The 26557-nt window shown below is 38.7% G+C and overlaps 1 protein-coding gene across 1 annotated transcript in view; it reads right to left on the reverse strand.

The window, feature by feature from the left end:
- Positions 1–887: 887 nt before the first annotated feature.
- The window catches only part of RTN3 (reticulon 3), a 51089-nt gene continuing 25419 nt past the window's right edge, over positions 888–26557 (reverse strand). Inside the window, exons 3-8 of the mRNA XM_045557073.1 lie at positions 7469–7676; positions 5194–5332; positions 4436–4505; positions 3878–3924; positions 2988–3046; positions 888–1875 (exon numbers count right to left, since the gene is read on the reverse strand). Coding sequence (XP_045413029.1) covers positions 1830–1875; positions 2988–3046; positions 3878–3924; positions 4436–4505; positions 5194–5332; positions 7469–7676 — 569 coding nt within the window. The 3' untranslated portion in view covers positions 888–1829. The remainder of the gene's footprint in view (positions 1876–2987; positions 3047–3877; positions 3925–4435; positions 4506–5193; positions 5333–7468; positions 7677–26557) is intronic.

The following is a 26557-nucleotide window of genomic DNA, read 5'->3' on the forward strand; positions in this document are numbered from 1 at the left end:
AGGGGAAGCCCAAAAAGACGATCAGTGCATTGACTTCCTGGGAGAGCAAAGGATGACACTGGAGAATGCATTTCCTACTACAACATCAAATCAGCTAAAAAATATTCAAAAGGAAAGAGGGCTAAGAAAATAAGATAGAGTAAGGCAAGGGTACCTTTTACCCATCCAAATGCCTAAGTAAATTAAAAAAAAAAAAAGTGGAAAGCCAAGTTCCTCCCACTACTTTCTACAGCTGCAGTGCTTTGGGCCCTTACTTTAAACTCACCAGTGCATGTCCCTCTGGATGATCATGACCCAGTTACACCTGAATGAGCTCACAAATGACTTTTCTTTCAAGTCTGCTACATTTTCATGTTGAAGGGGAGGAAGAAACTTAACCTCAAATGGGAATCAAAACTTCCCAACTGCCCTCCACCTGATGTCAGTGTGAGTTGTTCTCCTGCCTTTTAATTGTACACAGAGCCCATCAACACAATCTCGCCTACCTGGTCACCCTCACCTAAAACTTCTTGGAAAACACTCTCCAAAGGAGCATGCTGGACCATGCCAGAGGTCTTGTAGGACATTTTATGGGATTGTAAACGAAAAAAACTTCAAAACAACACACACCCATAAGCTAGCCTCAAAGCAGTTAAAACTCCAAAAGAACCACAAAATATACTTCCCTACACTAATTTGTGGTCTTTTAACCACAGACACACACAATCTCTCAAGCCAGGCTGGCTTTGGTCCTTAGGCTAAAATGATGAACACAGGTTAAAGATGCAGAATGTGAAAAACGAAGCTGTAGGGAAAAGATCAACATAAGGCTTTTTATGTTTCTGTACTTTATCTCTTGAAAATGCCCCCCCCCACAGACTGAGATAGGATTACAGTAACTCAATAACTGAGGAGCCCACATGCAGATTATTTTTTTCTCTAACAAGTTTACAGCAGTGTACAGCAGTTACAGACATTTATTTCATAATAAGAAAAGTACGACCATATTTATTAAACTTGAGGTGCGGTGGATAGAGGAGAGGGAGGAAAGCACATTTGGGAATGAGTTCTCAAACTAAGCCTCAGAACTGGTGTCCAAGAGAACAGACACAGAAACCGCCTTCCCAAATGGTGGAGCTGTCCTTCCCCAGGTGGAGTTAGGGCACCTCAGTGCTCCTGTAACTCCCTCTTTGACCCTACTTTCTGTTTCAATTCTTTTGTAATCAGATGGCATTCTGGGAATCAGGAATTACCACTGTCACCTCTAAGTTATTCACAGAGTTGAAAGTTATATCATTAAATGAAGAAGAGGAATATTAGGAGTAGCTGCTCACATGGTGGGGCAGGAAGATGGGATCCAAGGGCTGCAAAAAACCCAAGGAAGGAAAAACACTCCTGTCCCCAAATAATTTCTTCATTAAGTTAATCATTATTTTTTAACTTAAAAACAAGGGCAAAACTACAATGGGAAACTGAGTAAGACTAGTCCTGAAAGTTCGATAGAAGGACCTAAGAGATGGTGTTCTATCTTTTATTTTCTCTTTGACCTCCAATCTTTCCCTTTCCAAGCTACAGGTAAAAGCTCCACCACCATTAAGGTATTGACTTATCCTATGAATTTGATTCTTTCTTTATTATTTTGGGTTCTAAGTTCTCTTTTTAAGTCCAACAATTCTTGTGCTTGATACTGAGGGTTAAGGGAAAGGAGGGGAGAAAACACCAAATTAAAAAAGAAAGCTTGGAATGCAGGCTCAAGCTGACACTGAGCATATTCCTTCATAGTACAAGTAACAACATTATAACTATTAAATGATGTTTTAGTAACTGTTGCATTTCTGGTTTCCAGATGCTTATTCTGCCTTTTTTTTGGCGATTCCAGGGAGTTTTGCTTGGATCCTATTGAGGAAAGGAAAAAAAATGAATATGAAAACATAAGCATTTTCTCAAGGTTTTGATTTTAACAGTGATGCTATTTAACAGAAGACATTGCTTTAGCAAGGTGAAAACATTCTCCCATTTTCACAGGGATGGATAAAAAGAAGCAGGGGCCAAGTCTAGCCTGGGATGAGCCTGCAGGATCCACAAGGACCCCCACCCCAACCCCCACCCCCATGCCTGCCATCTTTCACTGCCAAAACCTCTTGTGCCCTTCACTGGGGGTTCCAGAAAAGGATGAGGGTATCTGGGCATGATGCTTGCTGACTATGCTCTAGGAACCTGTAATGCAAGAGCCCATTTCTCTGGCTCTAAGAGGTACAGATAAAGGAATGCCAGATCACCCACTAGTGTCACAAAAGGAATCAGAAGTGTCAAGGAAACATGTTAAAAGGACATGGGTCATCAGTTCCTGGTTCTCATGACCACAGAAGCTAGCAACAGTTTCTAGTCCTTCACAGGACATTAAAGCTGCTCTTTATTGTGGCAAAGGTGTTCTGAAATCATTAAGGCTACCCATCACTATGGTTGTTCATTCCCCTAAGTGACTGTCAAGGCTACCCTCCACAGTGTCACATCTCACAGCAAATGACCACGTCAGCTAACACTGGCAATCAAGACATCAGGTCTGAAGCTGAGCTACGACCATCTTTCACCAATCAGGAGTAAACAACAACCATATACATATTTCTGCTAGCTGTCCACCTGGTTTTAGGACTAAAGTATATCTAAAAAAAGCAAAAAAACCAGGTGAAGACCCTGGCATCAAGCCAGACCTATTTGGATATTTATAGTCATAGTTTCCTCTTATTTTATTTATTTTTCTGTAGAGAGAGGATCTTGCTATGTTGCCCAGGCTGGTCTCAAACTCCTGGCCCTCAAGTAATCCTCCCACCTCAGCCTCCCAAAGTGCTGGGATTATAAGCCTGAGCCACTGCACCTGGCCTTAACCAAGGTTTTTATCCGGGTGAAAATTACTTTCTTTGGCATCAGCATTTTATGCAGGGGATTAAAGATAATTGGGGGAAAAAAAGCACATGTCATGATGAAATGTGGTCCCTAAATGTACTTACTTTTCAACAATTGACTTGGTCTGATCCCGGGCAATGCCAACATAGTGATCAATCTGGGTCTTTAATGAAGGAAAGTAGGCTCAGTTGTGGTAACACAAAGATTAACAATTTTCCTGAAGGTATTGTTCCTTTGTCTAGCTTAACCATTTTTTTAAAAAAAATTACTGGACTAGTCTAGAAAATGAAAACAATGCCCATGGTGCAGTAAGTTTTTAAAAGTTTTGAAAACTTCTGGTTTTAGACTTCAAATTATGCTATAAATGTCCCACACTCTGTTAAAGAACAGATCATGCATCTTTGCAGAAGTCAGTCTTACTTGGCAGGCATTTCCTTTAGAGATATTGGAGTACAGTGTTTTCTCAATACTGGAAACTGTCTAGTCTGTATTCTGTAGTCATAAATGTTATGCCCCTGGGTCAGACTAATTCATTTAATACCAAAAATCCAGAAAGTCTGCTGATAGACGACAATCCACAAAGAATACCCTCACAGCACCCAGTGTGCCTGGTACGCATCACCCCACAGTGCAAACATCTGCTCACACCAGTGGATTTCCTTAATAACCAATTTAAATTTCTTTTTAGACAGCTTTTATTCATTTAAGCATTTTCCCAACTCATTATTTTTGAATAGATAATGCATACACATGATAAAAACTCAAAAGACACAAAAGGTATGAAAAAAGTAAGCCTCCTTCTGACTCATCTCCGTCCTGAATTCTAGTTTCTCTCCTTGGAGGAAATCACTGTTACCAGTTTCTTACGGGCACTTGACTCACAAAATTAGATTGGTTATTAAAAGACTACTCTGAACTTTCAAAGTCTCAAAAACGAACTAAAACTAGGCATACATCAACTGGTACATTTGATTCAGAACAGACAAATGCTTACCTTGTACTTCTCATAGACAATTGGGACGCTGAAAACGAGCAGTTCGGCTGTAAGACAGAATCGTGGGACACGGCGAGCGTAAATGTGAGATGGCACCAAAGTCTCAAGACACAAAGTAATTCCTACATTTTTCCTCATGAAATATGTGGAAAACAGATCTTCTTCAAAATGAGAAATCCTGGCTAGAGCTCCCAATTAAGGATACTTAGATAAAGAGAGCTAACAAAACCCCTCTCCAGGTACACAGGCTACCTTCTTTGTACCGCAAATAGCAATTTCCAAATTACAAAAATAGTTTCTATAAATAAGATCCCCATATTTAAACCAAACCTAGACAACTCTCCTTTACTTCCAGCTGTTTTGATACCTCTTTATAACAGGAACCATTAATAAACCTGCGACCATAAACACAGGTTCCTCCAGTATCTACTTCAGGGTTTCTATGGATGTTACAGGTTGGACCTTGCAGAATGAGTGGGACTATGCTGGGCAGACTCTTCACTCTTATTCTTGCAAATAACTTCAAAGAGCACGGAGACATTTTCCCTGTCATCTTACCAAGAATCAGAAGGGTGATTCCATTAAAAACGGCACCAACATAGGTCATGAGCCACATGAAGACAGCCAGCTGTGGAGGCCAACATCAGAAGGTGAAGCAGAAATAACAGTAAGGCAAAAGTCAGGATAATTGATGCTATTCTCCTACAGCTAACTAAGTCTGCACAAATTGAGTGATGTCTGGCATAGATAATTTCAAAATGAAGGTTTCCTCACTTGTGCTATACATTTCAGAGCACATGAGAGAATTCTGTAGCTCTTTTACATCCAAAGACAGACTACCTGCATACTGCTGCCAATTATATTACCACTGACCCGATGTTGGTTCCCTACCAGGGGTAAGACATTGTTGAGGCAGAGTCTTGCTCTCTCGAGTGCAGCGGTGTGATTATAGCTCACTGCAACCTCCAACTCCTGGGGGCTCAAGTGATCCTCCTGCCTCAGCTTCCCGAGTAGCTGGGACGATAGGGGCACCACCACACCCAGCTAATTTTTCTATTTTTAGTAGAGACAGGGTCTCGCTCTTGTTCAGGCTGGTCTTGAACTCCTGGCCTCAAGTGATCCTCCCGCCTCAGCCTCGCAGAGTGCTGGGATTACAGGTCTGAGCCATCATGCCCAGCCCCATTTTTATAGATTGACTGGGACAAACATATGTTCATTTTGTCTGATAAAAACCCATATACTGTTTTTCCTCTAAATTATAACCCAATCCCTGGTTTTTCTCAGCCTCACCCCCAAAAGCTGCAGAAGCTACCAACCTTCAAGGAGTCAACGAGATCTTCCACCAGAAAAAGACGAATGATGAGTTTCAGGGCCCTGTTGATGTGCACCATGGCAGCATTCACGTAATTATGGAAAGCTTCCGAGGACAGAGTAATGTCTACATCCAGGTAGGCTCTTCAGAAGAAGAAACAGCAGTCACATATTTGACATAGAAGGAAAAGATCTTCTGTTAGCACAGCAGTTCTTTGGAGTGTGACACTGGCTCCCAGGGTGCATTTTAGAAATCAGTACGAGCAATTTTTACTGTCACAGGGTGAGGGGGGACACCACTGTCATTTAGCAGGCAGAGGCAAAGATGCCGGATGTCTACAAAGTGTGGGACAGTCATGCACAATAAAGAATTCTCCTGTGTTCTGCATAACTTTTATTGCCTCACTGGATATTCATGAAGGCGAACCTATTTATAATTAAGAGCCCAGGACATATAAAAACAAGGTATTTTTCCACAGTTCTAACATATCCTGAATTTTCTAGAACTGTATTTTGTTTATGCTAAAACTTTACCTTTTTTTTTTTTTTAAGCCATTTTAGAAAACCGTATTTCTACTGGTGATTATACAGATAGTCCAAGTATCTGACTACTTCATTATGTTTTTTGGTGTAGTCAGGTCCAAGTAATGAAACAGTGACTGAAATACATGTTACTTTATTATAAATGGCTTTCTATTTGTCATACCTTTATATTATAATTATGATCCTTTAATTTTTTTTTTTTAGAGATAAGGTCTCACTATGTTGCCCAGGCTGGAGTGTAATGGTTATTCACAGGCATGATTACAGTTCGCTGTAGCCTCAAACTCCTGACCTCAAGTGATCCTCCTTCCTCAGACTCCTGAGTAGCTGGGATTATAGGCATGTGCCACCAAGCCCAGCTCCATGACCTATTTTTCTGGTGGGTGCCAGGATGTCAGGAAACATAAGACCACTTTTGCCTTAAGGAGCCTATGGTTTTGTGGGGAAAACAGAAGAGTAACAGACATCTTTTCTTCCTACTTAAGACAATATTTACTATCAAATATAAAAGTTAGATGTTGTAATTAGTACAATTTTGTAAAACACATTTTATAAATCTACAACAGTGTCAAGCAAGAGAGGGGAACCAACTCGTTAAGATATGTGAGGTTGGGGCAAAACAGCAAATTTATTCACTCATTCATTCAACAACTATTCATTTGTTAAAACATATTTGCAGTAAAATTTTTAAAATGCCACATATAATTTAAGTCATTCCTTCTATTTTCACCAACAGAACATGCAAGGGGCAGAGCTACAGAGAGAAACCTGTGCTGTCATAGTCCTGAGAAGTCACAATGGAGTCTCTTTCTCTACGAGAAAAGAGCTTTCAAAAACTACTTGCTAATGTTACAGTAAAAACAATTTATGGGCTAAGAATTTCAGAGAAAGTGTGAAGAAAATATTAATATTTATTAAAGTTACAGCAAAATCAGAAAAGCTAGAAATTGGATCCTAAAAATATATGACCCACTGACTTGCTTGTGGTATTAAGAAGGAAATCAGTAATAAAACCAAGAGTCAACACACTAAGTTCTGATATTACCAAGAGGACAGCCTTCACACCACGCTTTTAAGGTCATTTCAAGACTGAACTCTAGGCTGGGCGAGGTGGCTCACACCTGTAATCCTAGCACACTGGGAGGCCGAGGTGCGAGGATAGCTTGAGCTCAGGAGTTCAAGACCAGCCTGAGCAAGAGGGAGACTCTGTCTCTACTAAAAATGGAAAAAATTAGCCGGCCATGTTGGTGTGTGCCTGTGGTCCCAGCTACTCAGGAGGCTTAGGCAGGAGGATCACTTGAGCCCAGGAGTTGGAGGTTGCTGTGAGCTAGGCTGATGCCATGGCACTAGCCCAGGCAACAGAGTGAGACCCTGTCTCAAAAAAAAAAAAAAAAAAAAGGAAAGAAAAAAAAAAAGAAGAAGACTGAACTATATATGGAGGCTTGAACACGTACTCGGGACCCCATCTAACCGAGTGCTGTTCTCGGTGCTCGCTTTCCCTACCCTGCTCAGGAATTTAGTGTCTTCTTTTGTCTTGAAATGTGAGCCTCTAGCTTGTCAAAAAGTTCTTGGCTCCTAATTTGGACGCTTCCTAAGGTGATCTCAAGGTCTCTATCTGATGGTTCATGCCACCAACCAGCTGCATTAGGCTTGATAATTCTTGATTTGCAGACCTGACCAGCCTCAGTGAACCTCTCCACTAAAATGTAGAATGCTGCTTGTGAAACTTCAACTCACTTGAATGGATGGCCTTCTTCTGACTTCTGAACAGCCTGGATGACAGACTTGTAGACCCTGAAGCTGATAGTGACCGAAAGAAGAGCCAGGATGAGGTAAGAAACCACACTGATGACACTGAAAGCTGCCAGGGAAAGCAGCATGATCAGTGTGGTGCCAAAGACAAGTCCAGTCTTCTTCACATCTCGCCAGAAAATCAGATCGTGCACTGTCAAAAGAAAAGGAAATATAAGGTATAAGAACATCCACAAGCCACAAGGCCAGGACTGCTCTCTGGCTATGTCTTGCAGACCTGTGGAGCATCACACTAGCACACAAATACAGGTAACATCCCACATTAAGAGAATCTTTTCTTTTAACAGATGGGATCTTGCTACATTGCCCAGGCTGGCCTCAAACTCCTAGGCTCAAGTAATTCTACCTCAGTCTCCTGAGTAGCCAGAACTACAGGTGCACTCCACCATGCCTAACTCTAAAAGCTCTAAGAGAATCTTATAAATGAAAACCAAATTGTCAGGGGTGATGATTCATGCTACAAAAGGTTCCTCTGCTATATTGATTAGGTTTCAGGATATGTTTATATAAATTTATGAGCTTATTTCGGCTACAGAAGTACATTTGGCTACAGTGTCATTTATCTTAAATGATTTGGCAGAAAAAATGATAAAGCAAATATGGCAAAATCTTGCTAACTGTTGACAAAATTAAGCAAACCACGCCGAGAAACTAGTTAGGCCAACAGACTATAAAACCAAAGCTAACTTGAAATGCCCCCAATTTGGGGGCAGGGGGCAAAGAAAGAGGTAAGTAAAAACAGACCAACCTCTGTTAGTGCTAGTTACAATGAAACACCAGTCTCTACGTTAATCTGAAAAGAACTCAGGAGAGATTATGGATAGGGGACCATATTAATTGTCCAAACCACAATACTTTTAAAAGTTGAGTGGGGCGCTATTAATAATTATGCCAGGAAACAAAACAGGTATAAACCAGGACCATCCCAGGCAACTGGGTCTTATGGTTGGGCACATCCATACCGGGAAAATCTAAGTTCTTCTACTTAAAGATACCTCCCAAACTCCTAATGACAGGGGCTGGCAAGCACCTCCAATCTAGCAATGATACTACTTTTTGCATTTCAATCTGTGAAGACTGAAACACTAACAGCCCAATTGGGACTACCCTCCCCGCCACTCTTTACTTACAAAGAACAAGAGTTTTGAAGTTGGAGAGACATGAGTTTGAGTCCTGGTAATTGCTAAACATATTACTTTAACCTTTCCAAGCCTCTATTTCCTCCTCTGGAAAACCAAGAAAATGGCATCTACTTCCTAGAGTTTTTTTGGAATATAAAAAGCTAACACACAGAGAATGCTTAGCATTGTAAATGACACATAGTAAATACTCAAATTTTAACTATAATCCAAATAAGGTTAACCCAGAAGACTGTGGTTTGGGATAAAATGAACCTGAATCTGACTCAAGTTGACCTGATGGCACCTAGTTCTACCCTATATTCAGCTATAAAATTCTCCTCTGAAACCACTTTCCTGAAGCCTAACCTCGCTAGAGCCAAAGGAACTTAACTTGAAACCAAGAAAACACTAAAACTATGCTGATTGTATAGAAAAAATAATCACTGGTTCAGAGAGATTCTGGCTAAGGGATGTGACTTAGTAGGAGAAAGAAGAAGCGTTATGACTCCTCATGGGAAGCTGGAGTCCCAGATAGAGATGCTGAGAGAAAGAGCTGGGGGCAGCGCAGGCCCACCTGATTCAGCTGAGATTGAACCGAATGCTGCCTACTTAGGAGAGTGAATACCAAGCAGAATTCCTACAGTCAGAGTCCAAGTATATACATGTCAGAGTTCCTATGGCTACAGGAACAGTTTCAACACAGAATGCTTGGACAGCCAACATCACCAGCAGTGGAACAAACCGATACCATATGCCTCTGGAGGTAATGCACTGAGGACACAACATCACTTCTGTGGCATTCCTGCCCAGATAATATAACCTGAATCTAATGACAAAACACCAGACAAACCTAGATTGAGAAATATTCTACAAAAAACAGCCTGTACTCTTCAAAAATATCAGTGGTGTGAAAGACAAAGAAAGGCTGAAGAACTTAATTCTCAGATTAAAGGGAGAGTGAGGAGACATAACAATGCATAAAGGCAAATTGTGACCCTAGACTGGACTCTGGATAAGGGGGTAAAATAGCTAACTAGTTTTTTGTTAAAGTTCCTTAACAATTTTTATTGATTATGTAAAATAAACCAACAAAAACGTTTTTGTTCAAAGGAAACACACTCCTAAGTAGAGGTAAAGAGGCAGAATGTTTGCAACCAACTCTCAAATGGTTCAGGAAAAAACATGTATCTACCCAGACAGGGAGGGAGTGATAAAGCATATGTGGCCAAATATTAACAACTGCTGAACTACAGGGAAGATTACATGGGAGTTTTTTGTATTATGCTTGCAATTCTTCTATGTATTCAAAATATTTGAAAGAGACAGAGAGAGAAAAAGAAAGAAAAGCTTAGAGGACAAGGCTGGGGCCCAGAGAGAAGAGGACCTTGATGCAAGACAGGCACCTAAATGGCAATTAGAAATTCTACCTTTGTGCAGACTAGAAGTCACCCTGGCCTCATGAACATCACTGCCATCTGCTGGAAAACTGTTGTAAGAAATATTTAACTCTACAATGATAATACGTGTGAATGCTGCTCCCTAGATGTATCCAATCCAATCCAATCTGCACAACAGTATAGAAGGCCCTGGGCTCAGACTCAAAACAAATGGTAGAATTATGGTCTGGGCTAGAAAGCGGGGGTGGGGCACTGACTGAAAGGGGGACAACAGAGGGACAGCTTGGAAAAGCTGGTTCAACACATCAAACCTCCGGAACGCTCTTCCCCCACAACCTGCCATGGCTTGCTCCTTTCCTTTGTTCAGGTCTTGGTTCGGGGCTATGAGGACTGCCCACCCTATCCAATGTCCCCTCCTGTCATCACCACTCTCCATCCCCTTATCTGGCTTCGTTTTTCTTCAGAGCACTTACCACTTGTAGCAGGCTTTTTGTATCTGTTGTTGAGAGCTTGAACACGGGCCAGACCAATGAGCAAAACACAGCAAAACTACAACTTCTATTTGTTTCCTGATAATCCCCCTCAAATTAGCCAAGTCTTTGCACATGAATGACTCTATCGAGTACAGGAGACTAAGGATTCTGAATACAGAACACCAAAGAAAGGAAACTGGCATGGTCTTTGGAAACTTTTTCCTCTCTGATCCCTTGGGAAAGAGTTAAGAGGATGGAAAAATATGAGGAAGAATTGAGAAATGAAGCAGCTGCCAAAAGTTTAAAATGTGAAGCCACTAGACTTACACTAGTTTTAGTGTTCATTTCATAACCAGGACACCATCAAGAAGGTGCAATGGTTTGCTTCCATGAAACTTTCTTTTTGTTTGTACTCTTCTACTTGCGTTCATCTGTTCCTGCTACCTCAGTTATGCACTGCATAACCACATTTTGGTCAACAAAGATTCATATATGACGGTGGTCCCCTATGATTATATTTCCGTATTTTTACTGTACCTTTTTTTATGTTTAGATACACAGATACTTACTACTGTGTTACAGTAGCCTATAGTATTGAGTTCAGCAACATGCTGTACAGGTTTGTAGCCTAGGAGCAGTAGGCTGTACCATATAGCATAGATGTGTAGTAGGCTACATCATCTAGGTTTATGTAAGTACACTCGATGGTGTTCAGTTCACATAACAAAATCGGCTAAGGACACATTTCTCAGAACGTATCCCCACTGTTAAGCAATGCATGACTGTATTTATTAAACCAGGAAATTCCTTATTTTTAAGTGCGTTCTCTTTCCTTCCTTTCTCACCTTTCTCTTCCTTCATAAGTTTTATTAAGTGCCTGTCATGTGCCAGGGAAGTGCTAGACTGGGAATACAACACAACTATGAATGAGGCAAACAAGATCCTTACTTACCTTCCAGTGGGGAAGAAAGGTAATAAATAATAAAATAAGAGTTATTTGTATCACAGGCCCTTAAAAATGTAAACTCTTTGGGCTGTGGTAAGAATGATTTGTGTGCACACGTACACTACTTTAGATAGGTAGGTGGGCAGGAGAAGCCTCTCTGAGAAGTTGGTATGAAAGGTGAGATGTGAAGGATGAGAAGGAGCTGGCCACATAAAATGCCCAGGGAAAAGTGCTCTAGGCTAGGGGACACACATACAATAACTTTTGGGGGCGGGGAGGGGGAGAGATTGGCATTACTTAGGAAAGTTCAGAAGGCCAGTGGGGATGGTATGCAGTGAGTGCAGGGGACAGTGGCACGAGATAAGGTGGGAGACACTGGGTAGGGCTGGATCACTTCCACAGAGCAATGAGGTAAGGAGCTTGAATTTCACCTCAGGTGCAATGGGGAGTCACTGAAGAATGTCAAGCAGGGGAGTGACATGATGTATTATTTTTTAAAAAAGAATACTTTTACTGCTGTACAGAAAATAGACTGGGATGGGGCAAGAGTGCAGGCAGGGAGACGCTCATAGGAGGCTAACATGGAGGTTACAGTGAGGGACGATGGTCATTCAGATTAGGATGGGGACAGTCAGGATGGAGAGGAATCGGCAGACCTGAGCTATATTTTGGAAGTAGAATAGGCAGAACTTAGTGATTAACTGGATGTGGGAGGTGTCGAGAAGCATAGATGACACCTAGGTTCGGGGCCTGAGCAAAATGACATATGTGGTATCAAAGTACTGAGATGAGGAAGAACGGAGTGTAGATTGTGTTAACTTTGGGATGCCTAGAGACATCCATTGTTACAGAAGATGGTTAGATCCACCAGTGTGGAGCACACAGGACAAGTCTGAGCTTGAGATAAATGTTTGGAAGTCACTGGCATACAAATAATATTTAAAAGTGATGGAAAAGGATGAGGTTACCCAGTACTCAAAGAGAATTTTGAGGCACTCTGCCATCCAGCAGCTGAGTAAAAGGAAACCGAGAGAGATGTACAGGGAGATGGGCTAACCAGGAGAGTGTGGAATCACACAGAGAGAGGACTGCTCGGAGGAGGAGGAGGAGGAGGTAGAAAACTGGCTCATTCTGCTGAGGGTGAGTGTGAAAAAAAGTGACCCTGGACTTGGCAATATGGAGACATTAATAGTTGGTGACCTGAAGAAGACTGTTTTGAGGCATGCTGATATGAAGACAGAGACTGAAGATGGGGCAGAAGCAGCAAAGTCCAGAAGGGAGAGGTGGAGACCCCGGGCCAGGTGAAAGGGGTGACCCTTGTAACACAGAGTAACACAGAGAAGAAAGAGGATGAGGAAGGACAGACCCATTCACAGATCTGAAGGTTGAAGAAGGCGGCATTTCCTTCTGAATGCTTCTATTTTCTCAACAAAAAGTAGCCAAGGCCATCAGCTCGGATGGCACAAAGGATAAAGGCTTACAGAGAGGGAAAAAGATGTGAAATGGTTGTTTCAGAAAGTGAGAAAGTATTCTAAAACTCTTAGAAGAAAATATGGGTGCAAATCTTCATGACCTTGGGGGTTTGGTAATGGTTTCTTAGTTATGACACCAAAAACACAAATGACAAAAGAAAAAAAATAAATTGGACAACATCAAAATTAAAAACCTTTGTGCTGTAAATGGTACTGTAAAGAAACAAGAAAATGTACAGAATGAGAGAACATATTTGCAAATTATACAATATAGTACTTGTCTCCAGAATACATATAATATATAAAGAATTACAACTCAGTAATAAAAAGAAAAATAACTCAACTGAAAAAGTGAAGAAAGAATCTGAATAGACATCTCTCCAAAGAAGATGGCCAATAAGGACATGAAAAGATGCTCAATATCATTTGTTATTAGAGAAATGCAAATCAAAACCACAGTGAACCCACTAGAATGGCTTCAATTAGAAAAACCAACCAATGTTGGCAAGGCTGTGGAGAAATTAGAACTGTCATACCTTCTTAGGGGGAATGTAAAATAGAGCAGCTGCTCTGGAAATCAATTTGGTATTCCTCAAAAAGTTAAACACAGAGTTATGATATGACCCAGCAATTCCACTCTTTATACCCAAGAAAAAGAAAACATACAAGAACTTGTGTACCCCAATGTTCACAGAAGCATTATTCATAATAGCCAGAAAGTGAAAATAATCCGAAAGCCCACCAACTGATGAATGGACAAATAAAATGTAGCATATCTGTACAATCTTATTTAGCAATAAAAAGGAATGAAGTTCTGATGCTACCTGTTACAACATGGATGAATCTTCAAAATACTAGGTTAAGGAGCCAATCATAAAAGACCCCAAATGTATGATTACATTTATATGAAATGTCCAGAATAAGCAAATCCACAGAGACAGAAAGAAGATTAGTGGTTATTTAGAGCTGGGGTGGTGGCAATAGAGGAGAATGGGGAATGACTGGTAATGGATATGGGGTTTCTTTTTTGGGGGGAGAGGCAGGAACTAAATCTAAAATTACATCGTGGTGATGGCTGTACAACCCTGTACTCACAACTATACTAAAAAACATTGAGCTATACACTTTAAATCGATGAACTGTATAGCATGTGAAATTATATCTCAATAAAGCTGTTAGAAAGAGAGACATAACTAAATCCACAATTATTATAAGATTTCAACATCATTCACCCAATAATTGGTAGAACAAGTAGGAAGAAAATCAATAAGGATCTAGAAGACTTGGACATTATCAACCTATGTGACCTTTTGACATTTATAAAATACTCAACAGCAGATTTTATACATTCAAGTACATGTGAAACATTTACCAAGATAAATCAAATCCTGAGCCATGAAACAACCCTGATAAATTTAAAAGGATTCCAGTCACTTTTATGCTTTCTGATTACAGAGTAATTGCATAAGATATTAGGAAAACCCTCAATATTTATAAACTAAATAACACACTTCTAAATAACCCATGGATTAAAGAAGAAAAAACTGGGAAATGAGAAAATATTTTGAACAAAATAAAAATGAAAACAAATAAATCAAAATGTTTAGCCGGGCGTGGTGGCACGCATGTGTCGTCCCTGCTACTTGGGAGGCTGACACAGGAGGATCACTGGAGCCCAAGAGTTTTGAGGTTGCAGTGAGCTACGATGATGCCACTGTACCCTACCCACAGTGACAGAGTCTCAAAAAAAAAAAAAAAATGAATTTATGGGACCCAGACAAAACAGTACACTTAGAGGGAAATTGATAATATGAAAGTGTCTATATTAGTAAAGAAGAAAGATTACAAATCAGTGGTCTCAGCTTCAACTTTAAGAAGCTAGAAAAAGAACAACTTGAATGGGAAGCAAGCAGAAGAAAGGAAGTAAAAATTGGTAGAAATCAGCAAAGCAGGGGAAGGCGCGGGGACTCTGGTGGTGTGTGTGCGTGTCATATTACGTGAGGCCGTAAGCCCACGGAGGAAAAAAATTAAAGAAAAAAAGTAAAAGAAATCAGCAAAGCAGATAACAACAACAATAAAAAAAGACAAAAATCAATGAAATCAAAGCTGGTTGAGAAGACCAATAAAATAGATAAAATGCTAGCTAGACTCACCAAGTAAAAGAGAATGAACACGCCAATTGCCAATATCAGGAATGAGAGAGGTAATACCACTACAGATCCTACAGACATTAAAAGGATATAAGGGAATATTATGAACAATCTTATGCCAATAAATTAGACAATTTAGACAAAGTGGACAAATTCCTCAAAGACACAACTGCTAAAGCTCACTCAAGAAATAGATAAACTGAATAGTCCCATATCTATCAAAGGAATAAAACTGATAAAGTGCTTCCCACACAGAAAATTCCAGGCCCAGATAGCCTCACTAGGGAACTGTCAGACATTAAACAAGAAATATTAATAATATAAATTCTACCCTGGGTGTGGTGGCTCATGCCTGTCATCCTAGCACTCTGGGAGGCCAAGCAGGAGGACTGCTTGAGCTCAGGAGTTCAAGACCAGCCTGAGCAAGAGTAAGATCCTGTCTCTACTAAAAATAGAAAAAATTAGCTGGACATGATGGCACGTTCCTATAGCTCCAGCTACTCAGGAGGCTGAGGCAGGAGGATTGCTTGAGCCCAGGAGTTTGAGGCTGCAGTGTGCTACGATGATGCCACTGCACTCTACCCAGGGCAACAGAGTGTGACCCTGACTCCAAAAAAAAAAAAAAAAAAAAATCCTCATTAATTCCAATTACAGTCTCAGTAAGCTTTTTTGTAGAAATGGACAAGTTGATCTAAAATTCCTACGGAAATGTAAAGGACCTGCAGGAGTCAAAACAACTTTGAAAAAGAATGAAGTTAGAAGACTTAACACAACCGATTTCAAAACTTATAAAAAGCTACCGTTATCAAGATGGTGTGGTGCTGGCTAAACACAGACAACAGAGCAATGGCACAGTTTAGAAAGTCCAGAAATAGGCAAATGTATATTAGGAGAGGTTTACTTTAGGGCTTATTCCAGCTGTCTCTTTGGAGCCCCTTTAATGCCTCCTGGCTTCTACTGGGCCACAGATCTCTACCTGGTAACATACTTTATCCCCAGGTTTAAAGTTAGTATAGCATTTATATTACTAATATTTCTTGTTTAATGTCTGACAGTTCCCTAGTGAGGCTATCTGGGCCTGGAGTTTTCTGTGTGGGAAGCACTTTATCAGCTTTATTCCTTTGATAGATATGGGACTATTCAGTTTATCTATTTCTTGAGTGAGCTTTAGCAGTTGTGTCTTTGAGGAATTCGTCCACTTTGTCTAAACTGTCTCTTCCATTTGCTCCCTGTGTGATTTTATACAAGACACTTAACCTCTTTGTGCCTTGGGTTCCTCACTTGTGAAACAAGATAATACCATATCTACTTTATAGGGTATGTTGCCAGAATTAAATGGGTTAATGTGTAGAAGTGCTCAGAACACTGTTGATTAGATAGTAATACAATGTTAGCTATTATTATTCATCTGACTGCCAATCTCTACTACAATTGTAACAGAAAATTAAAGAACTAAAGTTAAAGTTTGCTACATAGCAGTAAGATTTTTTTTTCCTTTCTCTTTGTTGCTAATGGGATACCAAGAAACTAAGATTGTGGGATTAGAACGGACCTTTTTAACCAAATCTACTTTACGTTATCAAGCTTCCACCTTTCACCTTCTATGAAAAAAGGTTTGCACTGTCAGAACTATGATTAAATAGAGTGATGTATATAAGGACAGAGGGAGGCAGATGGCCAGGAGGTAAAGGCAGTATGATACATGGCCCATAGGGCAGACTGGACTAGCACAGAGTATAGATTTGGGAATTATCAACATGTAGTTCGTAGTTTGAAGCTATAGGAACAGAAGACATCACTAAGCGCATCTCACAACACTTCAAATTCCACATATCAGAGAAACACTGTCCCTTGATGACAGAAAATGGTTCCACCATCCACCCAGAAACCCAAGACAAATACAAAAATAGGATTCACTTTTCCTTCTCCATCATCTCTTTCTGCTTCTTCTTCTTCCTCTTCTTTTTTTAATTTAAGAAACAGGTTCTCTTGCCCAGTTGCCCAGGCTGGAGTGCAGAGGCTCGATCGTAGCTCACTGCAGCCTTGAACTCCTGGGCTCAAGTGATCCTCCCACCTCAGCCTCCCCAGTAGCCAGGACTACAGGTATGTGCCACCACTCCCGGCTAAAGTCTATCTTCTTTAATCAATCACAGGAAAATAAGATCTTAATTTTGAGTCATTTTCAGTGAAGATTCTTAAACATTTTTATGACTATAATTTAGCAGAATTTAGAGAAGACTGTCTGAACCAGTGGCTCTCAGCTGGATGTGAGATGGGGAACAGGATGTGGGATGGGGATTGGGTCCTGACTCCTGAGAGGGTGTGAGTATGTGATTCTTTTAAAGCTGTGAACAAATTACTGTTTTTACAGAGAACCTGATGTGTCTCAAGTACAGAATCACTGCTAAAGAGAGCACAGGTACAGACAGGGACTATCCTTTTCTTTGGGTATACTGTGTATATCCTGGGTATTCCAAAACAGAAGAGAGTAACTGAGAGCTAATGGACTAACAAACTGCCACACCAATGCACAATCTTATAAAGACAGAATGAAGCCTTGGCTAGTCTCTTCCTACAGTCCTAAAGGTAACTAACCCAAGCTAGTTCAATGGGTACTAGAACAATGAAAGGCCAAAAAGTTCTCAAAAGACCAAAGTCAATGTTTCCTTACTTTTCAGGTTATAACTTTACCTTTAATATCATACTACCTAAAATTTATTTTCATTTAAAAGATGTTACATTTCTTTCCAGTTGTATCTCAATATGTTTAAAACCTTGTGATAGGCCAGGTTCGGTGGCTCACTCCTATTCAAGACCACTCTGGGCAACACAGTTAGGCCATGTCTCTACAAAAATCTTAAAAATTAGCCAAGCATGGTGGCACATGCCTGTAGTCCCAGCTACTGAGGAGGCTAAGGCAGAAGGATCACTTGAGCCCAGGAGTTCAAGGCTGCAGTGAATTGTGACTGTGCCACTGTATTCCAGCCTGGGTGACAGAGTAAGACACTGTCTCAAAAACAAAAAACAAAAACCAAAAAAACCCCACAAAAATCTTGTGACAAATTAGTATGCTGTACTAATAATGCCTTTAATTACTGAGAATCCATTTCAATACATAATAAGCTTCTTTTTATGACTCATTATGTTAAGTAAAACCAGTAATTTCTCAGTTATCTTAGTTATTTTGCTAATGGCAGCTGAAACATCTGACAAAGGGTGTATTTATCAAGAGTGTTTATATTGCTGGTGAATTATGAGTGATTCCTTCCTTTTATTTTCCAAATCTTCTGTAATGTTATCATTTTTATTTAAAAAACTTTAAAGGTAGGTGTGATGGCACATGCCTATCATCCCCAGCTATTTGGGAGGCTAAGGTAGGAGGATGGCTTAAGCCCAAGAGTTCCAGGTTGCGGTGAGCTATGAGCAGGTTACTGCATTCCAGCCTGGGCGACAGAGCAAGACCCTGTTCTCAAAACAAAAACAAAACAAACAAAAACTCAGCCATAAAAAGGAATAAGATAACGTCTTTTGTAGTAACTTGGATGGAAATGGAGACCATTATACTAAGTATCTCAGGAATGGAAAAACAAACATATGGACTCTCTAATAAGTGGGAGATAATCGATGGGCACACATGGGAACAAAGAGATCTAAAGGACCTTGGAAATCAAGAAGAGAGAATGGTAGGAGGAGGGGAGGGGTAAAAATTTACCTATCTGGTACACTGAACACTATTTGGGTGATGGGCACACTAAAAGCCCCAACTTAAGCATTAAAAAAGGTATCCATGTAACAAAAACATTTTACCTCCTTAATATTTTGAAATTAAAAAAAAAGGCAATACCCCCCTGAAAACAACAAACAAAAACCTTTAAAGGATGTCTACCTCTTGCCCATATTAAGGATGCTCGCTGCAGTACCCATATTAAACCAGAAGAGGACACTAACACATCCAACGGTAATCTCAGGCTAAGGAAAAAGAAACCAGTAACAATTCAAGCTATTGCAATAAACCTTGTTGATTCCCTACCCGTTTACTTTGTTACTGAATTTGGGAAAAGCTTGGTTTGATTCTAACTTCAGCAATTCCCAAAGGTCAAGTGACTACTCTCCCAAGTATATACCTCAAAGCTATAAAAGAAAGGCTGTTTTTTTTTTTAACTTTTTAATTAAAAAAAAAAATTTTTTTTAAGAGACAGGGTCTCGCTGTGTAACCCAGGCGGCAGTACAATGGCGTGATCATAGCTCACAGTAAACCTGAAATCCTGGACTCAAGCAATCTTCCTGGCTCAGCCTCCCGAGTAGCTGGGACTATAGGTATGCACCACCATGCCCAGCTAATCTTTTAATTTTCTGTAGAGATGGGGGGCCCTCACTATGTTTGCCAAGTTGGTCTCGAACTCCTGGCCTCAAAAGATCCTCCTGCTTTGTGGCCTCCTATTGTACTGGGATTATAGGCATGAGCCACTGAATCTGGCCAGAAAGGCAGTTTAAATGTTTATTCTGAAAAGGAGTAAATAGGAACGAAATTTCAATGTTTAGTAGCCTATCGGATTTCGCTTCATTTTTAAAGAACAAGTAAAACTCCAATTCAAGGATCTGTCCAATACATTCTATCCTCTTTGCAACGGGTTTTCAAAATTTGTCAATATACAACACACCTCTAAGAATAAACATGCCAGAACTTAAAAAAAAAAAAAAAAGGGCCAGGTGCTATGACCACAAAAGAGAAACTATTCATTAATAAAGAGGAAAGAGGCAGTTAAGCTTTTATATGAACAATTCATTATGTAAAGAAAAAGATGCAGACATTTTCACATGGATTCTTTCTTTTCTTTGGTTACTTTTACATGAATAGTTGTAATAAATGGAGCCATTGCAAAAGACATCAGATGATGTGTTTACAAACTCAGATCCAAATTTTGTGGCTACTGAAATGGGTTAATAGTCTGCTCTGCTACAGATTTACCCTTAACCAAAGAAATTCTCTTTCAAATGGCACAGAAGGATCATTGACAGAATACAAAGCTGTTACTGTTAAAGACAGACACACATGCTTTTGGCTACGGACAAGTCTGGCAGCAGGCCAGAGAAATTTGTAGAACTCCTTTCAAACTAACATTCTTCTCACACTCTTGAGAAAAAACAGTTTTTCGTTCATTAAAATAACCTATCATCCCCTTTGCCCTCAATTTCAGATTTATAAAACACGGAAAACAAAATGGCATTGTCTACCCCCCCACAAGTGAATAGCTGGGTGGATCTAAAAATGTTAACTTTGACCTTAGTTATCTAAAGAACATAATTAAGATAACAAATGCAATGCTGAATCAGGATAGAATGGATAAAGACGCAAAACTCTGGCTTTAGTTTTCTTTTTCCCTACTAGATCCAGCTGGTTCTTTGAACATGCTGGACAACTATTAAATTCACCAATTAATAAACATTGTAGATTTAAGCATCCAAAAGACATAAGCTCCAATCTAAACTTAAACACTAGTTAATTGCTAACAATTGTGAAAGCCCAATCAAATTTAAAACATGATTTGATGCCCTTTGTACATATTTATTTCTAAGCAATACTCTATACTTGTCAGGTTATGCCAACGTATTTCTCCTATGGTTTTGATACTTGAACTTGTATGCTTCTCTGACACTGGTAAAGTAATGCAGATAAGTGACATGGTTTGAAACTATAAGAACATATGACATAAAACTGATTCTTTTCTTCTAAAAAAACTGACAGTCTCTAAAATCTTTATCAGTAATTAACAAGAGAAAATTTAAAAGTGAAAGTGTTAAGTAATGCACACTTGATTTGATATCTTATTCTCTCCATCTCTCTAGCAGCTCTGTTGAGTGTTTCTCCCATGGAAACATGGGAATCTGATCAGTAACTGGCCCAGCTTCCCCCAGCCCTGTTTTATTTCCCCCAACATATAGCAAAGTTGAAAAGAGTTTAGAGTGAACACTTATATAAGCACCATCTAGATTTTATCATAATATCTTACTTTCATTGTGGTGAAATATACATAACATTTATTATCTTGGCCATTTTTTAAGTATACAGTTCAGAGGCATTAAGTATATCCATACTGTTGTACAACCATCACCACTATCCATTAATGTTTTACTGTACATATCTGTCCCTTTGTACACTAATGTTTTTATGCATTTCAAAGTAAATTATACGTATTAGAAAACCTACTTCAGCTTGCATATCATTACTAAAGTTCAATATTTTAGTGTTTTTCTTTTGATGTAAAATTACATACAATAACTACATGATATATTCACTGAGTCTGAACACACACATACACCTATGTAATTCCATAAAACTATGTAGAACATTACCATCACCCCAAAGAGTTCCCTTATGCTCCTTCCTACTCAAGACCCCAGAAACAACCACTGCTCTGATTTTTCCCTACATAGAGTAGTTTTCTTGTTCTATAATTTCACATAAATGGAATCATGAAGTATGAATTTTTTGTACTGCTTCTTTCACTAGGTATAACTTCTGAGATTCATCCATATTGATATAAGTATTAAAGGACACCTATATCATGGGTTATCTATTTCCTCACTGATGGACAACTGGCTGTTTCCCGCTTTGGGCTATTATGAATAAAACTGCTATGAATATTTACAAATATTTCTGTGAAAACATGTTTTCATTTCTCTACAGCAGAGTTTTTAGGGACAGGCAAATGTTAAGTTTTCTAATAAACTGCTCAACCTTTCTCCAAAGTATTTGTACAATCTTACATTCTTACCAACAGTTTATGAGAGTTCCAGTTACTCCACAACCTGACCTATATTAGGCGTCATCAGTCTTTAATTTTAACCATTTGGGTGGATGGGTGGTGATATGTTAATTTTAATCATGTGAAGACTCCAGATGTTGAATACATTTTCATTGGATTGTTGGTCATTTGTACATCTTCTTTTGAGAAGTGTCAAATCACTTTTATTGGGTTGTTTGTTGAAATGTAGTTTATACTTCATCTAGGATATTAGTTCTTCATCAGATACATATTTTGCAAATATTTTCTCCCAGTCAGTGGCCTGATTATTTATTAATGGTGTCTTTTAATGAGCAAAAGTTTTTATTTTTATGAAGTCTAACTTATCAATTTTTAATTTTATGGTGAGTGCATTCTGTGACCTAAGAAACCTTTACTTACTCCCATGCTATGACGATCTTCTCCTATGCTTTCTTTAACAAGTTTTTGGGTTTTAGTTTTTATGTTTAGGGTTCTGATTCATTTTAAATTAATTTGTACATACCATATGAAGTTGGGGTTGTGGTGGGCAGAATTTTAACATGGCTCCCAAGACTCTTGCCCCTGTTGCACACACCCTGTATAATACTTCCCCCTTCTCTCAAATGTAAGCAGAATCTGTGAATATGATGGGATAGTCACTCCTGTTTTTGCATTTGAGTTATATAGTCATTTCTCAGTATCCGAAAGGTGTTGGTTCTAGGACCCCTGAGGATACCAAAATCCATGGAAGCCCAAGTCCCTTATATAAACTGGCACAGTATTTGCATATAACCTATGCACATCCATTTGTATACTTTAAATTACCTCCAGACAACATATAACACCTATGCTCTAGCAATAGTTATTGGTTTTTTATTCTGATTTTTTTTTTTAAGACAGGGTCTCGCTTCTGTCACCCTATCTAAAGAGCAGTGGTGTCAACATAGCTCACTGAAACCTCAAACTCCTGAGCTCAAGCAATCCTCCTGCCTCAGCTTCCCAAGTAGCTGGGACTATAGGTGTGTGCCATCACACATGGCTAATTTTCCTATCTTTTTTTGTAGAGATGGGGTCTCACTCTTGCTCTGACTGGTCTCAAATTCCTGGTCTCAAGCAATCCTCCGCCTCAGCCTCCTAAATTTCTGAATATTTTCGATCTAAGATTGGTTGAACCTCTGGATGCAGAACGTGTGGATATGGAGGGCCGACTGTATGAGCTTCTCCTGATGGCTTTGAAGAAGCAAGCAACCATGTTGTGAGAAGGCCATGAGGTTAGGACTTGGAAGCAGCCCCTAGGAAATTGAGTGTGACCCTCCAGCCAAGAGCCAGCAAGCAGGAAAGTGGATATCTCATCCTACCACCTCCAAGAGTTGAATTCTGTCAACAAGTCAGCTTGGAAAGCAGTCCCCGAGTCTCAGATGAGACCACAACCCTCCAACTTTGAGAATAACTAGAAAAATAATTCACATACCTATAAGTGAAATTCATAAGCAGTGGCACCCTGACCCTAGGGAAATATGTGCATATGTGTAAACACAGAGACAAAGATAAGAATGTTAACTTTAGCACTATTTATAACAGTAAAAAATAGAAAATAACCCAAAACCTTATCAAAAGGGAAATGACATATTCATACAATGGATTACTACACAGCTGTTAAAATGAACGCGTGGATATATATTTTTTGACCTAGCACAATGATCTAGGAGAATTATATATATCTTTCAACATGAAAGAAGTTTAAAAACCTAATATTGAATGAAAAATATTGTATAACAAACATGATAATATGAATAAAAGGTCAAAAAACATAAAATACCATAACACATTTATTTATTTAAAATAAACTGGAAGGATGTACCAGGTCTATGATGGTGGTTACCTCTGGGGAAGGGGAGAAGGGAATAGGCAAGGTGAATCAAAGAGTCCTTTAGTTTGGAAACAAATATGACCATCAATATTAATAATTAATAGAAGGTTAATTCTATATATAGAAATATGGGTCAATGTCTTTGTATTTTTCTATATTTTTCCATTTCTTACAAAAAAACAACCCACCTATAACAACTTCAATGACTGTGTAATATTCTACTGCAGTTACGTCATAACATACTCAACCAGTCTTTAACCATGAAGACACTGAGGTATCTGCCACTATCATAAACAGAGATACAATAAACATCTTTATAGTTATTTTTGCACATAAATTTTTTTAGGATAAATTCCTAGAAACAAAACTGCTAGGGGCAATTCTAGGTCTTTGGTACATATTGCCAAACTGCCTTCCAGAAAGGTTGTAACAATTTACACACCTGTCACCAAGCTATATGGCCTGCCCATTTCCTTGCACTCTTGCCAATCTGGGTAATAAGACACAAAAACTATCTTCAGGAAATTAGGTATGTGAGGCATGGATTTAATTTTTCCCCAAACTATTAGAGTCTATTATACCATAATTACTAAAGGCTTCATTATGAACTGGTACATAATATACTATAAAACAGCAAAAGAAAACAGTATACCATTAATTTTTTTCATTGCTTCTTTTGCCTATTTTTACTGACAATGTTAGGCAGGAAATAATTGCAGAACTGTTTTTATCTTAAGAGAGACTATTCAGATACACCTATTTAAAACTAGAGACTGATGCATTTTACTGAAATGGTTTATATTTAAAAAGATTTATTCATGAAGTAAGACAATTTAAAAATGTTTTCAATTCTGAAACCTGTAAGGAAGACCTTTCAGCTTCTTGGTCTAATTTTACCAGTCTTCTTTAATTATCATCTAAAAATATCTACTAATCATGGAATCTGATCAGTGACAAACATCCTGAAATTCCATAGCCCTTTTCATCTCTCATACTAAATAACTCATTTGAGAATTACTAGTAATCAGTATTTACACAGTACTTAATTATTACAAGACTATAAAGCAGGGCAAAATAATTATCATCATATTAACAAAGGAAGATGCTAAACCAGTTAAACTAGTTGCCTAACATCACACTAAAGACAGAACTTGCCAGAATTAGACACTGGAGTTCTTAGCCTAATTCCCATATGCCTCATCACCCAAAAGTAACTATCTGTAAGAATTATGACAACAATTCAGGAAGAAATCTAGAATGTAGCAGAGCCAGAGAATCATATTATTGAAATGATAATCAAAGACCATCTACTTCAACACCCTTACTGCACAGATAAGGAAACTGAGGCCCCAAAAGCTTATGTAAGTTAATTAATTGTTCAAAGTCAGACTTCTAGGCACACTAAAACAAGAATTAGAACCTAGCACTCCCTAATCCAAGTTCAATGATCTTCAGTTACTAGAGTATTATAACTATCCCAAATTTTAGAGTTTATAAAAAAGCCTCAATATTTTCACTGATAATTATTAGCATATCATTCATTCAACAAATAATTATCTAGCACCTATTATGTGCCAGGCCCTGTATTTGGTGCTAAATCTTTTTTTTTTTTTTTTAAATCATCCAGCCCAAAATGTCACTGGTGCTAAATCTGACCAAATATTTAGTATGTGCTAGGCACTGCATTACCTGTATTTTCACATTTAATCCTCACAATACCATTACAAGGTTAAATGCAATTATCTCTATTTTAAAGATTAAAACTTAAGAAGATTAAGTAATCTGCCTATGGTTTCCAGTAAGAAAATGCCTTTATAAAAAGTAAATGGTATAATCAAACATAAAATAAGTTTATTCTAACAAAAGTCTGATTTTTTGGTAAATACTACAACTCTGTGCATGATTTCATTTGAAAAAAGGATCTATCATCAAAAAAGCTTGAAAACCACCAGTCACTACATAGCACCTAACACTGACCATACAGTAGATGCAGAACTTGGTATTAGATTACAGGTTGGGGACCCTATTAAATATCCTTTTTCTCTTGTACTTTCTAAGACTCCCAAACAGGCAGCACTGCAGTAATCTAACTGAAAGCCACTTTTTAGGAAAGTGATCATTTCAAATAAATAGAGGACCAGAGGAAGGGCTTCTGGTACCATCTTATAATGAGTTTTGGCCTGGAGAATATTATATAAGATCCAAAGTAGAAGAATACATGAGTTCTCTTAAGTATTACTCACAAAATAGCACTACAATAGTGGTTACCTACTTTCAGAGCAAAAAATCTCTGTAGTATATGATCACATTAATTAAAAATTTCATTTACTATCTTTCCCAGCAGGAATTCCTTTATCTTTGATTGCCAGGATTTCGCAAGGCCTATACCAAAAAACCCAAGTGCTAAGCAGTATGACCAGTGGAGATTTGTTGTTGTTGTTGTTTTTTGAAATACAGCCTCACTCTATTGTCTGGGCTAGAGTGCTGTGGCATCAGCTTAGCTCACAGCAACCTCAAACTCCTAGGTTCAAGTGATCTTCCTATCTCAGCCTCCTGAGTAGCTGGGACTACAGGTGTGCACCACCATGCCTAATTTTTTCTATTTTTTGGGAAATACTGGTAAAGGGAAATCAAATCAAGAAATTGTAAAAAAAAAAAAAAAAAAAAGGAAAAAAAGAAAAGAAGAGAAAGAGAAAAGAAAAAAGAAGAATCTGCCTTTTCCCTACCATACAGTAAGTTTGTATCCTAGCTATACTTGTGCAGATATAAATCAGAGACTAAGAAAAATGGTAAGTAATCAATCACAGCAGAATTAACT

This window comes from Lemur catta, chromosome 7 (assembly GCF_020740605.2).
Source record: "Lemur catta isolate mLemCat1 chromosome 7, mLemCat1.pri, whole genome shotgun sequence".
Classification (NCBI taxonomy): Eukaryota; Metazoa; Chordata; class Mammalia; order Primates; family Lemuridae; genus Lemur; species Lemur catta.